Source organism: Danio rerio, chromosome 3 (assembly GCF_052040795.2).
Source record: "Danio rerio strain M-AB ecotype USA chromosome 3, GRCz13ab, whole genome shotgun sequence".
Lineage (NCBI taxonomy): Eukaryota > Metazoa > Chordata > Actinopteri > Cypriniformes > Danionidae > Danio > Danio rerio.
In genome coordinates, this window is record NC_141023.1 from 22198430 (window position 1) to 22216496 (window position 18067).

The 18067-nt window shown below is 33.9% G+C and overlaps 1 protein-coding gene across 8 annotated transcripts in view; it reads left to right on the forward strand.

Annotated features, from left to right (window-relative positions):
* The window catches only part of tanc2a (tetratricopeptide repeat, ankyrin repeat and coiled-coil containing 2a), a 247990-nt gene that overhangs the window by 183252 nt on the left and 46671 nt on the right, over positions 1-18067 (forward strand). For all 8 annotated transcript variants that reach the window (XM_087244297.1, XM_087244298.1, XM_087244299.1 and 5 more), the window contains 3 exons: positions 10404-10552; positions 17174-17363; positions 17813-18064. In XM_087244297.1, the coding sequence (XP_087100423.1) occupies positions 10404-10552; positions 17174-17363; positions 17813-18064 (591 nt within the window). The remainder of the gene's footprint in view (positions 1-10403; positions 10553-17173; positions 17364-17812; positions 18065-18067) is intronic.

Here is an 18067-nt window from a genome sequence, read left to right on the forward strand (position 1 = left end):
GACATCAGCAACCGAATCAAGGCAAAATGTATTTTTTAGTGTTACAAATGGAATTATTCATGTTTTTATTGCAAGATGTTCATTGTAAAATGTTCAAAAATGTAGAATTATTAAATTAACTAAAGTTTTTTTAATGTAGAAAATGATAGTATTCATTAAAGTATATAATGAATATAATAACAAATTAGGAAATTACATCAACAAATTTAAAGTTTGTTATAATTAGGGCCAGCCCACCACTCTCAAACAAAGTTTAGTTTTTGGCCCTTCATTAGAAAAAGTTTCAGCTCCCCTTATCTAGAAGAAATCAGCTCTGCTCAACAAGATCAGTTTTTATTTTTTATTTTTTTATTTATTTAAATTTTACATTAAACACATAAATTAAGAAGATTTCTAATTCCTCGTGTGGACACATTTTTAATAGGCTGTCTTTTTCTCAAGTAAATACTTGTTTTAAGGATTTTCTAAGGATAATTTAATGAAAAACAAGGGGAAAGACTTATTAAAAACTCATTATGTTTTTCAATGCATAATAAACATTCGTTTCTGCTGTCATGCCGGGTACAATTAATGACTATAAATTGTTCAGACTGAGATGCATTAACGAACATTTTAATCTGATTTCTCATTACTTATATAACACACAAAAAAAAGGAAAACGCAGTTGTTTTTGCATTAGTGTAGGCAGAGACGATGCATTTTAGCTGCCTGTTTCCACAAGAGCATGGTTAAATTCTACAAATTTACAGTTGTGTTATTTTTAGCACAGTGTTCAGGCCTCTGTTTTCAAAGAAAACCATACATTTTTTTTAATCAAAATTGCTCTGTGATAAATAAACTTATGAGATAAAGGAAATCTAACTTATCTCATTACCATGTTAATGTAATACAACATGATCTGTAAGCAGTGTGGGTTGCCCATCTCCACCGGCCACTTAAACTCTGGAAAGCAGACTCAAGTGTTTCCACTCATTTGACACTGCATTTTTCATGCTTAAAATGTCTCACAATGACAGACCAGCTTTTTCTCTGGTCTATTTATTTAGCCAAGAGTTTGTTTGCAAGGCCCTTTGTTGTTCTTTTTTTTTTATTTTCCCTCATGCCTTCTATTTGTAAACCGCCAGCACAGCCGGTCCGCAGCTTGGTGCTTGGCTTGTTAGTTGTGCCGCCCTGTTCAGACAGCCACCCTGTCATCGTGCAGCAGTCTTCTCCTCCCTGTCAGCCTCGAAGCTTTGCTTGGTTAACTCAAACCAGCTTTTCTAAGTTATTTTCGGACATGTACTTTTTTTTTTTTTAAAGCAGCATTGCTTGTGGGCAAATGTAATTCAGCCCATCCAATTGTGCTTGGTGTCTCCTCTCTATTTCTCTGTCCCTATTTAAACCCCTTCAGACTCAACATTTTCTGTGCTATTTATGTTGTGATGCCTTGTATGATAGTATAGCTAGTATAAATAGTATAGCAGAGATGCATAATCTGATCTGATCTGACAACTGTTTTTTTTTTTTGTCTTATTTTTGTTTATCTTTAATATACAGTATTGTTCTGTTGTTTGTTCACTCTGTTGTATTTTTGTTATATCTATTACCTTTCATTAGTTTTGTATATATTCTATCCATCTATCCATCCATCATTCTGTTTTTCTATATCGTTCTGAAAATACACTCAAAAAATATTTGTTGTTTGTTGTTTGTTTCAACTACTTATTTAAAATAAAACAACAATTCTTAAGATTTCTTTTGTTGGACAACTTAATTGTTTTATTTAAATTTGTAAGAACTACTGTAGTAAGTTTACGTAATTCCTTCATGCTTTTCCAACACAAATCGATTGAGATTAACATTTTTACAGTGTATGCATTGTTGGGGATATCCACCACCTAGCAATCTTTTAGAAAAGCTTAGCAACTGCAAGGGGTTTACGGTTTACAACCTGCCGTTCGGAACGCATGTAACCTGCGGATTAATAACTTTTTTTGAACTTGTGGGTTCATCTAACATTTATAACAACTGCAGAGAGATCTCTTCCTATGTCATTCATATCAAGTGTATGAAAGCATTTAGGCTTCCCTGTAAAATATAATGATGGCAAAAAAAGTAGTGGTGGGACCTAAATGCTTTCTTAGGTTATTAATTAAAGGTGTTTTCCATCACTGTTTGTTTGTTAATGCATTCGGTGTAAAGCTGCACAATTAAACGTTAAAAGATTGTGATCTTAATTTCCAACCCACACAAAATGATTGATAAATGCTAATTATTTGCATATGTTTATTAATCCTCCCAAGAGCTGCATTCAAATCTGTGTTTGATTTAGAGAGATTCAGTTTTTACACTTTTTCAGTTCATTTCAAGCAATCAAATAACACAGAATTACTGGGAGCAGAGTTTATAGTTCAGATGTAAACAATGATGCATATGGTAAAGATAAAAATCACTGTTTGATGGAACGTGACGCTGGTAAATGTTGTAGCAATTACATTGTGTAACCAATAGGAGGTGACAAACAAACATTAAAATTATATCACTAAATAGGTTTTCAAAAAATGATCCACCTGTAATGAAAAATTCATTTTTATGTGTGATTTATTGAATTATTTATTGAAAATAAATATATGTTGTGCAAGATGTTACATTTCTATATTTAGCATTATCAGCAACAGTAGTAATGATCATTTTTCGTATTGAATATTTTCCTTTTTTTCAGCTGGTTCTTTCTTGATTTTTATTTTTATTAAAATTACTGGTTCTAAGTTCTGTTTGTTAAAATCAGTGTTTTTTACCGTAATATTTGTGTATAAATGGAAAGCAAATGACATTTGTCTCACTTTTTTTACTGATCCAAAAAATGGTCCAATCCGTTATTCAAAAAAACCTAGTGTGATCCGAACCATGAGATTTGTGATCTATTACACCATTAGTATTTACTCAATATCTATTCACAGGGTAATGCTGTCCAGAATTATCTGTAATGAAAAAGAAGTGTGGTATTGTTACATTATATGCCAACTGTTAGCTATCCTACAGTTTAGTAGTTCAGTGTGCAAGTGGAGAAAAGCCTGCGTCAGAGGCAATGGAATGATATTTGAATTATTAGATTAAATGTACCCTGCCTCACTAACTGCAACCCTGCTATTAGAAGTTCAACTATTCCATTTTTCCCCCTTCTTTTTTTTGCTGAGTGTTGCATTCTTCACTACGCTAGCTGCTTTTTTTTTTGCATGTGTGGTTTTGTTAGAGCCCATGTGTCATTGCTTGTCTTTGCACAGCAGTGATTTCAGCTCGGGTTTTAAAAGCCCAGTGGTGCATATCAAGAGCTGTAAGTCAAACCTTTGACACAGGACCAATCGGCATTTTCAGTCCTGTAACCTCTGCTGCAGCGCTGTAGGTTTTACAAGAGGCAGGGACATGACGAATGAGGAGGTTTAAAACCCTGCAGCGCTGATGTTTTTTACTCTCGTGAAAGCAAAAACAGCACGCTTTCCCATGGGGACCGTCCCTGTCCCGCAGGGGTCTGAAAGAAGGAAGTGGAGCTGAATGTGTTGGAGTTAAAGAGTGGAACTTTAAGTGGATCTCATGGGGACGTTACAGATGAGACGTAGGACTTTAACATATGAGCTTTCTGGTGGTGGCATTGGTTTAGTCATTTTACATTTCAGACAGAAACTTTTTTATTTTTAGTAAGTTATAGTAGGGCTGCACAATATATCGTTTCAGCATCAATAACGCAATGTGATCGTTCACAATATTCACAGGAAATGCAATGTATGAATTTGTGTTATAATTTATTATTTGCATGTGTTTTTGATGCCTGTGATTGCATAACGATTTTAAAGGCATTCAGGTATAAGAAGTTGTACCATTTCTGACCTTAACTATGATTAATTTTATTGAATTGTTTTTATTTTATCATTTAGACTCGGGGAAACGATAAAATATCTTAAAAATCTTTCACTTGATTGTATTTGAAGATAGTTGTGTGTGAAAATACTTCACATGCAAATACAGAAATGCACTGCAAATAGTACAAACCAATATAAGAATGTTTTGGGGGACCCTGAAAATTGAATAAATTGTTTATTAGATTTTATGGAGACACAAATAGTAAACATTATTTCATCAATCTCTGACTAAACATGTGCATAAAAATACTCACAACACATGCAAATACAGAAATGTACTCAAGTAGTATAGACAACAGCAAAAATATGTCGGGGCTTGACTGTTTATTAGATTTGATGTAGATAAAAGCACTGCAGAATTATCTCAATCAATCTAACATTATAAACTCTTTCCAAAATGTGATATTAAGTCTAATGAAATTGTATTTATATAAATGGGAAAATAAAAAAAATGTCGCAATGTTAGATTTTTTTAATACCATGCAGCCCTAGTTTATAGTTTGGTAGGACTGCCATTTGATTAATTAAATTCATTTAATCAAATTAATTTCATAATGTGATTATATAATAGATTAGTTGTTATGAAAATTGTTCAATCACTAATTAATTTCAATTGTGATTTTATTTAAATATTGAAATGACTTGCATAAAGTCATTAACATAAATTATTGTGATGACACTATATTATTATTACAATGTTACATAAAATACTGTAATATAGTATTTAAAACTGTAATTAAATTTAATATGCAATTATAATTACATTTAATTTGTTAAATGCATATATAATATTGAATTAAAAAGGAAGTATAGTGACTAACATATTCACATTTACATGAATTAATATTTATCTTTTAATTTATTTTAGAAAAAAATGCTTATAGGTCAAAGAAAAGAGGTTTTCAAGTATCATAAAGTCTTATACAGATTTTATTTATTTGTGTGTTTGTTTATTTATTAGCATATTTAGCTTTAGCATCTATTGTGTTGGTTTGGAACTGAGATTTTGTTTTCTTTCACTTCAGATGGTTTGTGAATTTTTTTTAGGATGACTTCTGAAGGCTAAAGGCCTGTTCATACCATATAAATATTACGATATATATATATATTTTCATCCACACTGATTAACAATAACGATCTGCGTATTTTTATTCAGTTTATGCTTTTCATTTTGCATTGACCTTCCTGTAACCAGCAGGTGTCCTCAGTGTGCTTCTAGCACATCTGACCAGTGAATCCAGCTCATGTAACCTATCAAAAGAAACTATTAATTTAGTGATCCCAGTCAGTTTTGCAGTGTCATTATGTCATTATTTTTTATAGTATAATCAATTGTTTAACACGATGGTTGTTATCTTAAATATCATTTTAAATGTGGGCTTAACATGTAGTAGAGCTTATCCACAATGTCGGTTAGCTTTTAATTTACATTTTAATTGATTCAATGGATTTCAGTGAAATACAGGTTTTATTTATCTATGCTACAGTATATACGTAAAAAATTCTTGTTTTTTTACAGAGCAATAAACTTTACCATGCATACACTATTGAAAGCTCTTTTTAATGCTTTTGAGTATACAAAACAACATTTGTTATTATTAAGTCTGACAGTTCATGCCGGATTGTGTTGCTGTTTTGAAACCTGTTATTTAAAAGGTGAGTGTAACAAGCAGCTTTTGAGATTTCAGCATGTATATATAAGGCGTTCTTATCAGAAATAGCTGAGTAATTGCAAATATGTCCACCAAGTGAACAGGCATTGTAAATCACCTTGTGTTTTACTGTAGTAAAGCTCCTGCTGTTACTCCGCTCACCACAAACACACGTCTCCAACCCCCCGTGGCCTGTCTGGATGTCAGAAAGCTCATCTTTCAAACAGAAGTGAAGCGTGATTGTCATACATGACTACATGTTTACGTTATGCCTTCAGAAATGTGTGTGGTCCACAAATATGTGAGTGTTTTCTTCTGCTCACTTCCTCAGGATTACCTTTAATGCACCATTGCTGGCATGTTTGTGAATCTTTCGTTCAGAATGGTCATGGTTTTTTTTTTCCTCTACCTTCTTTTTTTACCATCTGTGGTCTTGAAAACGTCTGAAGAGGCGCAATGCTTTCTTAAATGAATGGCATTGCGGTCAAAAGAATAAAAAGAGAGCAGAAGAATAACAAACCTCTGAGACTTCATGCTTGTAATGAACAAGATTTTCCAGCATTGTGCTATTTCAGCGCCTGCTGGTGTCATTAGTGGGCTTCTGAACTTTATTATATGCTGTCAAAAGTGACATACATCCCGCCGGAGGGACAGGGAAACAGGAGAGCGACCGAGGAAGGTTTGGTTGGGGAATGAATGAAAGAGATGGATGCTTCGGCACAATCTTGAGCAAATACATTGTTGCTATGACAACATTTTTGTGTTAGGACGGTACCCGAAAAAAGGGAGATTGGAATCAACCATGCATTCAGTCAAACAGATTTCCATGTAATAGAGACATGCCATTCAAAACAAGAAACTAATTGATAATCTTCGTAACATTTTCTGGAAATATACTATTGTTTTGTGCACAGTTTTACATGCTGACTGCCAATTCAGCTTTATTTGTAAAGCGCTTTTTACAATAATTGTTGTTTCAATGCAGATTTGCAAAAGGTGAACACCATTGCATTACAGTCAAATATAAGTTATTGTATATGAACATAGGTAACCCGTAGTTTTATAGCATATAGGTAATGTCTACCCTCACCGGCCACTTTAATAGGTACATATTACTAGTACCTCTTTTGCCTCCAGAACTGCTTTAATCCTTCATGGCATAGATCAAACAAGGTACTGTAGTTCATGGTATTCCATGATAGCATCACACAGTTGCTGCAGATGATGCGAATCTCCCATTCCACCACATCCCAAATGTGCTCTATTGGATTAAGATCTGCTAACTGTGGGGGCCATTTGAGTACAGTGAACTCATTGTCATGTTCAAGAAACCAGTCTGAGATTGTTTACGCTTTATGGTGCTTTATCCTGTTGGAAGTAGCCATCAGAAGATGGGTACACTGTGGTTATAAAGGGATGAACCAGTGAATCCAGCTTGTGTAATCAATCAAATCAAACAGTAATTTTAGTGATCATAGCCAGTGTAGTAGTGTCATTATTTTAGTCATTATTTTTCATGGTATAATTAATTGTTTACAAAGATGGTTATTATCTTTAAATAATCTTTTAAATGTGGGCTTAACATCAAGTAGAGCTTCTCCACAATGTTTTATAGCTTTAAATTGTTTGACTTTAAATTTCAATGGATTCTGACTGATTGTCAGTGTTTATCATTTAACTGAGAAATAAATTGTTCTTAAAGTGATCCCAGTGATATCATTTCTCTACATCTTTATTGTAATGGTGTGAACTCTTCTATATCATTCAGAATGATTTTTAGAACTGTACATTTATTGTTATCTTTAAAGTGATTGGTGTGAAGGGCCTTTAACACTAGCTGCTGTGCAGAGCTGCTGAGGTTTTGGTTGATCTTAGAGACATTTGGAGTCTCAGAGGACGGTTTTGACAGTCAGACAATCCTACGCCTTAGAGGTGTAGCGACTTGCCTCCTATTTCTGTTTGTTTTGCAGTCGGTTCTCTTTTTTTATGGTGAGAGGTGAAAGGCATGATGGGAAAAGTAATCTTGAAAAAGCTCTTCTCACTGTGGATTTAGCCACCTTGGGGACTGCTCTTCTTTTGAAGTCTAGAGATCAGCCTTTGACTTTGCCTGTATACATGAAGGCACAGTCTCAGACGCTTCATCTGTGACCAGGGTTTGAGAAACACTGTGACACCCAGATATCCCGCTCTTGGGGATTGTGAGGTGGTTTTGGTGTGGCGAGGAGTTTGTGCTAACAGCATTGTGGGCTGGTTTACATGTCTTTATCTGCTGTGATTGAGAGCTGCACAATTAATCTGTTAAATATCACAATCTGTGTTCAAACACTCGAATGGTCTTAAGTCTAAATAGTTATGATTTATGTCAACATCAAACCTCTGATTATTATATTGGTCAAGCTGCAGTCATGCAGCTTTAGTCTTGATTCTTTTTAACCAGTGTTATTATTTTAGTGTTACAAACTTTAACTAATTCAAAATCTCAGCTTTGAAATCAATGTGTGAAGGTCATAGGAATTACATTTAATCCTTTTTGTTCATAAGATGTTTTTTGTTGTTGCTTTTTTGTTGTTACATCAAATAAGGAAAATATTTGAAAACGTATGCAGCTAAGTTTGACAAAAGCTTTAGTTAAGTTGTCTCTTCAGAATCATGGGAGAATCGTGTTCTCTATTTTATTAGCATTCTTTGCAGGATGCTTAGCAATGTTGTGGATAAATGAACTGACAAGCATGCAAATGGGGCTATGAGACCACAGGTATGCAACATGATTTCTGGATGTGGTTGTGATTTTCGTGTCAAACTCGACGCTGGATGATGTGGATTGGCAGGAATCATAACAATCCCTTTACTGAAGCCATAGAAAGCAGTTTCTCAAAGTGTTACTTAGAGATAGTAAAGGATACACATTCTGTGGTCTCTAGAGATTATGCTGTGCCATTGATGAGATCCAAGACCTTAAAGGAAATGATGCCAGGGTACCCGTAATCCTGGACCAGGCCGTATCCTGAGCTGACGCTGTGGTGGCAATGGAGGAGTGGAGAGCTTGAGACTGATTCCAGAAAGACCACAGTGACAGACAAGTCCTTGCATTGTTCCCATAGGCCAGCCTGATCACCCGTCGGTGACTTACTTACACCTGCAATTCTACATGATGGACGTCTAGCATTCTCCAGCTTTCAGTGCCTAGACTGCAGCTCCACACAGGAAGTTTGACCAGAGAAAAAAAATGGTCGTGCACAACTGAGCCTGGTTTCTCTCATGTTTTTTTTTCCTTGACTTTCATCAGTTAGTTAAGTTTGTTCCTCGCCACTGGCTTGCTTGGTGTGGGACTTGTGGACTTGTGCATCGATGGATTTGCTCTTAAGTGTTTGAACTTTCAGCAGTAAAAATTAAACCACACTAAACTAAACTTCAACTCCGAAAACTGGACTGAACTACAGCTTCAATTTACTAGAACTTCTATATTAAGCTGCTTAGACACAATCTACATTGTAAAAGCAATATAAACACAACAAAATAAGCATGAATTGAATTGAACTCTGAAAGCTGAAACCGAAAATCCTTTGTAATACTTATTTATAATTGAATAATTTAAAGTTATTTTGTTGAACTTTTAAATTCAACTCAATAACTTAAACAAAAAAAAAAGCACAAGTAAAGAAAATAATGACATTTTAATGACATGTCGGTGTGTTATTTGAGTAGACTTTGCTTTTCCAGTCAATGTTTGGTTGATGCATAGATATTTATATGGGTAAATGTGCCAAAAATTCACAGAGAGGAATAATTTACTATTTTGAATTTGCGGTGTGTGTGTGTGTGTGTGTGTGTGCAAACTAGTCAATGGTTTTCTGTCATTGAAATAAATGAGTTTTTAAAGCGCATTGTTTTTCACATCCAGTGTGAAAGCTGCTTCAGAGGACACAGTGAATAGAGCTAGAGATGAGCACATTGAACATTGCTGAACAGTTTGGCACAGCATAGTCTTTTTTTTTTTATAATTTTTTTATTATTGTTGTGATTGCCAGCAGTGTTGTCCCTGCTGAGGATTACTTCCTGCAGTCTGTAATACTAATCGCCAGTGCTGTTTTATCTTTATTGGTAGATTACATTCTACCGAACTACAACTCCCAGAACTCTTTGCGCCCATCAACTCATACAACAGCTGACAATAATTCAGAAATTCACACATTCAGACACAGCTGCTGCTCATTTCCACATTCCACAAGGACTATATATACATGTCACTTTCACTCACACATGGCTGAGTCTTGTTTCTATCAAACATTACGAAGTGTTTCTCCTTGTTTGCTTTTTCTGTTTTGATATTAGCCTGATTCTCATTTGATTCTTTACTGCTTAGACTGACCTCTTGACTGTATTTTGACCGTGTTTATTGAATTACCCTTTTGTATGTTATGCTCTTTTATTTGACCATTGCCTGCATGAGTCTTGTCAGTGTCAGCTTCATAACACTTATATTTTGACCCTTTTTATCTTTTGTTTAAAAACTGAAAATTACATTTTCAGCCAATAATTCTGCCAAATTTTCTCTAAATCCCTAATTGTAAGATATACTATAAAAAATATAGAAATATTCGACTTTAAACCATTTTTGGTAAAAATACTAGTGATCTACTACTTGAAAACAACATTGTAGTCTGCAAAGATGCTTTAAATAGCTTTTTTAAGTACCAGTCAGACAATACTGGTGTTATAAATAAATAAATGTAAACTTTCTATTTATTTATGAATGCTGAAACAAATGTTTTACAGCAAAATTCGCTCTAGTACAGGGTTTGTTCTTTATAAACATTATTTTTTACCTCTGTCTTTCTGTGTTATTCTCTTACAGGGGATGAAGGGCAGAATTTGGGTCCTCCTCCTTCTGTAGACGAGGCTGCAAACACACTGATGACGCGACTGGGGTTCCTGCTGGGGGATAAAGTGAATGAAGGGCCTGCTGGAGCACAATACACCATGGAGGAGCAAGATGACCCTCAGGTTTGATTTGCAATCTCATTAGTCATAAAAAAATACATCAAGTGACTTTGTCATTTGATGATGGGTAAATGATAATTGTCAGTAGGCGTTTCCCCACCTCCAAAACACAGATATCCTTGCTCTCTAAATCGTGACAGATGTTTCAGGGTTTTGGATGAACAGCAGCAGTTTGTGCTGGGATATTGATGCAGTTCGGGTCTAACTAGGCATGTCTCAGACAGCAGATGCTGAAACCCCTGCCGCTGCTCTATTTACAGTCCACACTGATCTTACCCAGTCAACATCTGCTTCTGGGTTTGCAGTGCTTAGAAAGCTTTCAAGTCTGGAAAATTGAATCCAACATGTGTTCAATTCATTATCCAGTACACTAACATACTATTAGTCATGTTGTGTGAATTGAAATGTATTTTTGTATTGTATTTTTTAATCTAATTACTGATATACTGATTATGCTACCAAATAAACTTCATGTAGCAACACATTAGGAATTTCAGGACTGAGTAAGTCAGTAATACAAAGTTTGATTGTACAGAAAAAAATGGTTAAGAAACAGGATTAAATGTTTGTTTTAATACTATGTTAATAGATTGTTTTTTATTATACACAAGTCATGATTTTGTGGGATTGGGATTTCAAGTGCTTGATTTTAATATACATTACAGTAACAATAAAACTGAGGTCAGAATAAATTAAATCTAGGGCCGCTGGTTTATATTAATTTCCACTCCTGTAAAATTAGGAATTACTTAAGGAAGAATTTAGAATTTAGACAAATAGGGCCAGGTTACTGACAAGAATGAGACCAGAATAAAGAAGCAATTTTTGACTTGTTCATTAAAAGTTATATTCTCAATTAATATGTCATAATAATTTACATTTAAATGGAATACAAGGTTTTGTTTTTTAAATCTGTAAAATCTTTAAAAATGAATTCAAGTTCAAATATGTTCCTCCTTTTCTGGCTTAAAAATAAAAACATGAAATTGTACTTATGACAATAATATTTTTATAATGAACAAATTAGGAGGAAAATTTGACTTAAATTATATTATATTATATTATATTATGTTATACTATGTTATATTATATTATATTATATTATATTATATTATATTATATTATATTATATTATATTATATTATTTATATTATATTATATTATATTATATTATATTATATTATATTATATTATATTATATTATATTATATATACAGGGACATTTCTCAAAGTATTTTCTAATATGTTTTTCTTATTTATTTTAGTTTGACTACAGTACAAACCTCACTTGTCCAACAATTTAAACTAATTAACCTACTTAAATTAGTGCATTTAAATAGCACTTTAAGCTAAGAATCTTGAAATGTATTAGTAAAATATATTATGTACCGTCAAATGTCAAAGACAAATTAAATTAATTATTAGAATTAAGTTATTAAAACTATTACGTTTGAAAAAAAAAAGTTTAAAATATATCTGTTAAGAAGCACTTGGGAAATATTTTGGGAAAACAAATTCACAGGAGTAATCAAAATGTTGTCTTTAACTGAAAAAAATTTTGATGATGCCTTTTCATCCAATCACTTTTTGTCTTATGCCATTTCATCCAGTGCCTTTTGGTCTGATGCTTTTTCATCTAAGGCAGTTTCACCCGATCCATATATAGGAGACCTGACACTTGATCATGTTTTTCTTCAGTCCTAAAAGCTAGTCCTAGGGGTCACTGTGCAGTTTCATCAAATAATCTGAGATGCTATGTCTTTTCATCAAATTGAAAGGGTCTGAGGATGTACTAAAAAGTACACCATACTTCATATGTTTATAACTCCTTTAACCCTCTGGTAGTCTTCGGTCATTTTAAGCTGGAATGTTTTGTTTTTTTAATTACAGAATTAACGAAATTGTCTAAAACACTTGGAATTTATTGGCATTTGCTATGTGAAAACATAAAAAAATGAGGCCATGTTTTAAGCATGCAAAATGGTTGAAAAAAAACACTTGTTGTATCCTCACGGTCAAAAAATGACCATCAAAGGAAGTGAATGGGAAATAAGCAAAAACCTCAACAGATATTTAGTTTGCAAAATTACAAACCTCCCCCTTAAAAATTAAAGATCAAATCAAATAAATATTATTCATTTATTAATTTTCTTTACGGCTTAGTCCCTTTTCAAATAAATATTATTAAAACAAAAATACATTTTTAGGGTACTTTATAGGTCTGTATCCCTTTTGATTGTGAAGACCACAAGTGTGATTAATAAATTAGGATCAAACAGAGTTCAAGCTGCTCACTGCATATGTTTTTACAATGTTTATTCATCAACTCTAAATAAGAAGATGCTGGTGTGCTTTATCAAGAAGAGAAATGTAGTTTGCATATCATCTGGCCACACCTCAGTTAAAGCCTAGGAGTTTTAGCCTGATTTCACCTCCTGAGAATCAAAGATGAAATCTTGATTACTTCTGACGCTTGCTGCATATTACCTGCTAATGTGAGGTGGTTAAAGAGGGACCTACTCTATTTTGAATGTTTTGTCTAAAGTGGCAGTTGTCAAATAATTAGTATAATAATAAGTAAATAATAATAATCAATCGATTTATTCCATGTGTTGGGATTTGAGGTGAGAAATTCATAGAAAGTGTGCTGCATCCAAATTTCATTATGAGTTAGTCTGAGCCTGGCATTAGTCTTTATTCCATGTGGCTTTCATTCTCGTAACTCTTGAATGTTCTTATTGGATTCGGTCTCACATTCCCTTGGTTAGAATCAGAAGCGTTTCATTCCCTCCTAATTGTTCACGGTTCAGTTTGACCTCATTGATCCGACACATAGTTGAGAGTAGGAATGTATGGCACAACACAAGACTCCTGCCGTCCACAGCCAAAGCTGAGCGGCTCAGACATCCATACAGCTATTTCAGAAAGCAGACCCTGCCAGGCCAGCGTGGTCACTGAAAGGCCATTCAAAGCCAACCTCTCCCACGCACACCGAATCCTGAATTACACAGAAAGGTGTAGACTGAGCTATTTGGAAGCATATTAAAGGAACATTTTTGAACCCAAAATCTGGCTGGTTCATAGTGACAGGAAGTGTAAAGTGTTTTTAGTTTTGAGTGGTTTTCAGTCAATCTCAGAAGACATTCCAATGTTGGTGGTTTAAAAGTAAGATCAAAACCTTCAAACAGCTTTACACTAGGACATTCGGGTGGATTTGTCGATAGAAAACTGGTAAGCATCATGTAGTTTGACTTTCAAAAAATACCTCTCAAAAAGTACTGTTAAATTTAGTAAACATTGAAAAAGTGTGTACTGAAAAGAAGTTTAAAGTAAAGTTTAAAATCCAAAATCAAACAAAAAGTGCACAGGGGTAGCCTAATAAATGTGTCGGTGCTCTTTGGATTAAGGGATTTATCAGAATAAACAGCAAAAGGAAGTTCAAGGCACTCGAAAAATTTGGGGAAAATAATCAAAAATCTTTATTAACATGGCTTTTTCTTAAATCTGCACCTATGCGTTCCTGCAAACCCTAGCCTTCATCAGGGTAACAGAGATCAAGTGTGTCTGGAGTTCATTTTGAACAGTATGGTCTCATGACTCATTAGAATATCTAAACAATGCTAAAATAATATATTGAATACAAGGTCAACTCAACAATTATTAATTCAGCATCGAGAGAATAAAATAAAAAAGGATGATAAGTGTTCTACAATATATTTCTCAAATAGTACATTGTGAATGTATATAGAATGAAAGCATAAAAAGATGTATAAACAAATGAACTAGTTTAGTGTATACAGGGTTCATATACGGTAACGGAAAACCGTATATGTAAAGTTTTGGAAAAGTCAAGAAAAAACAAATATCTGTATACTTGAATATAGGTTAGTTGCCTTGACTTCTATTCTGTCCTTAGCCAACCACATACACTCACATTATTAGTGTGATGTAAGCATTATCTAAATCAATTTTATATAGATATAAATATAAATTGAGCCTATATAGATTGCTGCATTTTGATCCTCAACTGTATTGCCAGAAGCGTATACTGTATGTTAGATTTATAATTAGATATGCTGCAAATTATAGTTCTTAGAAGAAAAAACTATTGGTTTGTCAAATTTCCCAAAAATCAGACATCAAAGTGGGCCAAGAAAATTGCAATCAATACATTTCTGCCATTGACTTATATAGAATTTGTATAATTCAAATGTACTTTTTATTACAACTTGCTGCTTTAACTTGCTTTTTAATCTCATTTTCCAATCTGAAACTGTTGTTTTTATGAAAGAACATCCTTTTGGTTTGCACTATGACCCCTTTTTGGGTTGCCAAAAAAAGAAAAAGCATTATCTAAAGCAACTTTTGGATAGACACTGACTCACTGAAGCTCATATTCGTCTGTATGAGGTCATTAATGTGGACTTCGCGGCAAACCCGGAGTCAGACATGAACTCTCTTAACCACTTATTCTTTCCATGTCTCTTCTACTCCCTCTCTGCTTTTTCCCCTGCAACTCTTTCATTATCATTCTTTTGTCTGTTTATGTTTCTCACTTTGTCGTTCTCGCTCTTTCATCCCATTGGGTAAAACGATCCACCATTCTGGTTGGTTTTCATGTCTTGTAGCTGACCGCAATGTGCCAAAATATTCCTAATTTCTCTCCCCTTTGCGCTTGGTTATGAGTTTAAATTCAACGTTCTCTCTCTGTCGTATACCATAAAGTCAATAACATTGTATTAAATTGCATAATACTGAGTCACAGTGGAAAATAGTTGAAGTCAGCCCAGGCCATAAAAAGAGATAATTCCACATGAGTGTGCAGTCCTCAGCAGAAATATGGGACAGCACTGTATCATTAAATAGCAGTCAGCAGATTTCCACTTCTGTGGGCAGTTTTGTGTGTGAAAGTCATTCAGCGATGCTGCTTTTATGGAATACGACTCTCATATATACGCATTGGTGCACTGATCTATCAGAAAGCCTTCGGTATGCTATATTTCTGCTGTGTAACAATGAATTCAAGAAACACCAGTAAAATAAGTAATTTGAGCACTGTGTTTCAGTGTGTAGTGCGCAGTTGAAGTTAATGGATTATTTTAAGAGCAATTTTACAAATTATTTACTTATATTCATTCTGTTAAACCTTTAGATAATGCAAGATGTCTAGCTGGGAAAAGAATTTACATTGTGAGCTGTAAATCTGTGTCCCGAGTAGGCAAAATGTGAGTCTAATCAATGAAAATACAATAAAAATTGTGTGATATATTTAATAAAACATAATTAGTTCTATTGTTATGCCTTTTTTTAAGGGTAAATAGCTATTTTGCAATTATTAGTGATAATAATAATCATAAGGTTATAATTTTACTGCTGCTGCTGCTGGTACTTTTACCATGTACATTTTATAGCAATACACTATTTATTATTATTTACATGAATTTTGTAATTATTTTACATAGTTTTATAATGCAAAGTGTATTATTATTAATTAAGGAAATACAATACTAAAGAAAAGACTATGATCATTATTATTATTATTATTATTATTATTATTATTATTATTATTATTATTATTATTGTAGTAGTAGTTGTTGTTGTTATTGTTGCTGTTGTAGTAGTTGTAGTTGAATTAGTTGTTGTAGTTGTCGTTGTAGTAGTAGCAGTAGTGGTAGTTGTTGCTGTTGTAGTAGTTGTTGTTGAATTAGTTGTTGTAGTAGTAGTTGTCGTCGTCGTAGTAGTAGCAGTAGTGGTAGTTGTTGCTGTTGTAGTTGAATTAGTTGTTGTAGTAGTAGTTGTTGTTGTTGTTGTAGTTGCAGTTCTGGCAGTTGCAGTAGTAGTAGTAGTTGTGATTGTACTGTAGTAATAGTAGTTGTAGTTGTTGTGGTAGTTGTAGTTGAATTATGTGTAGTAGTAGTAGTAGTAGTAGCAGTTGTTGTAATAGTTGTTGTAGTTGCTGTAATTGTTGTTGAAGTAGTTGTAGTAGTTGTTGTAGTAGCAGTAGTTGTTGGTGTAGTTGTTGTTGTAGTAGTTGTTTTAGTTGTTGTAGTAGTTGCTGTAGTTGTAGTTGAATTAGTTGTGATTGTTGTAGTAGTTGTAGTAGTAGTTGTTTTAGTAATAGTTGTAGTGGTGGTAGTTGTTTTTGTAGTTGAAGTAGTGATTGTTGATGGTTGTTGTTGTAGTAGTAATTGTTGTAGTATTTGTAGTAGCAGTAGTATTTGTTGTTGTTGTTGTAGTAGTATTAGTAGTAGTTGTTGTTGTTGTTGCAGTTATTTTTGTAGTTTAGTAGTTTTAGTTGTAGTAATAATTGTAGTATTAATAGTTGTTGTAGTAGTAGTAGTAGTAGTAGTAGTAGAAGTTGTTGTAGTTGTATTAGTAAATGTTTTTGTGGTAGTAACAGTAGTAGTAGTTGTTGTTGTAGTAGTTTTTGTTGTTGTTGTAATAGTTGTTGTAGTAGCAGTTGTTGTTGTTGTAGAAGTAGTAGTTGTTGTTGTTGTTGTTAAGTTTTCTAATCATTATTATAAAATAAATAATAACATATATACTGTGTAATACTGACAAAAAATATGGCCAAAATTGTAATTTAGTATACTTTATAAGTGTGTTGTCTTGTGTTGTGTTCAGTGCCTCTCCATGACCCAGAGGATCAGCCCCTGCTCCAGTCTGGCCAGCAGCACAGCCTCTCCACCTGCTGGAAGCCCCTGCTCCACTCTGCCTGCTGGAGCCCCTGGTAACATGAGCACCCGAGACTGTGCTTACGGCTCCATCACCAGTCCAACATCCACACTGGAGAGCCGGGACAGCGGCATTATAGGTGACGCACATTATCCTCTATATCATGTATGTAACGAACCAGGGAACTGAATCTGTAATGAACACACATTAATTTTCGAAATAATATTTGGTTACACATGGTTTTTAGTGTCCTTATTACAGTGTAAATATTCATTTAACTACTGAGTGATAATAATTCATTACATGTACTTACTATTAGGTTTAAGATAAGAGTTAGAGTTAGTTGCATGTAATTATGCACAATTATTTGTAATTATTATAGTATGTACATCTTTAAATAAAGTGTTTTTAATGTATTCATTAAATGTATTCATCATTTTTTTCTTATTGTTTTAAATTATAGTTATATATCGTAATTGGACTAATTGGATTTATGGGCAACATGTCAACATGACAACTGTGATATACATGAACACGAAAGTCAAGTGTGCATCCAATTCAAATCTCCCAAATGTCTTCTGTTTACAGCGACACTCACGAGTTACTCAGAGAATGCGGAGCACGGAGGCAAACACAGCGAGGGCTCACGGGGCAGCCTGAAACTCTGGCAGGCACAAAAGTCAATGGGCACGGACTCCTTCCTCTATAGGGTGGATGAAAACATGGCCGCCTCCACATACAGCCTCAATAAAATCCCTGAGAGGAGCCTGGAGCACTCTGTGTCTCACTCCGCTCACTCCATCCCGCTCTACCTCATGCCCCGGCCCAACTCTGTGGCAGGTG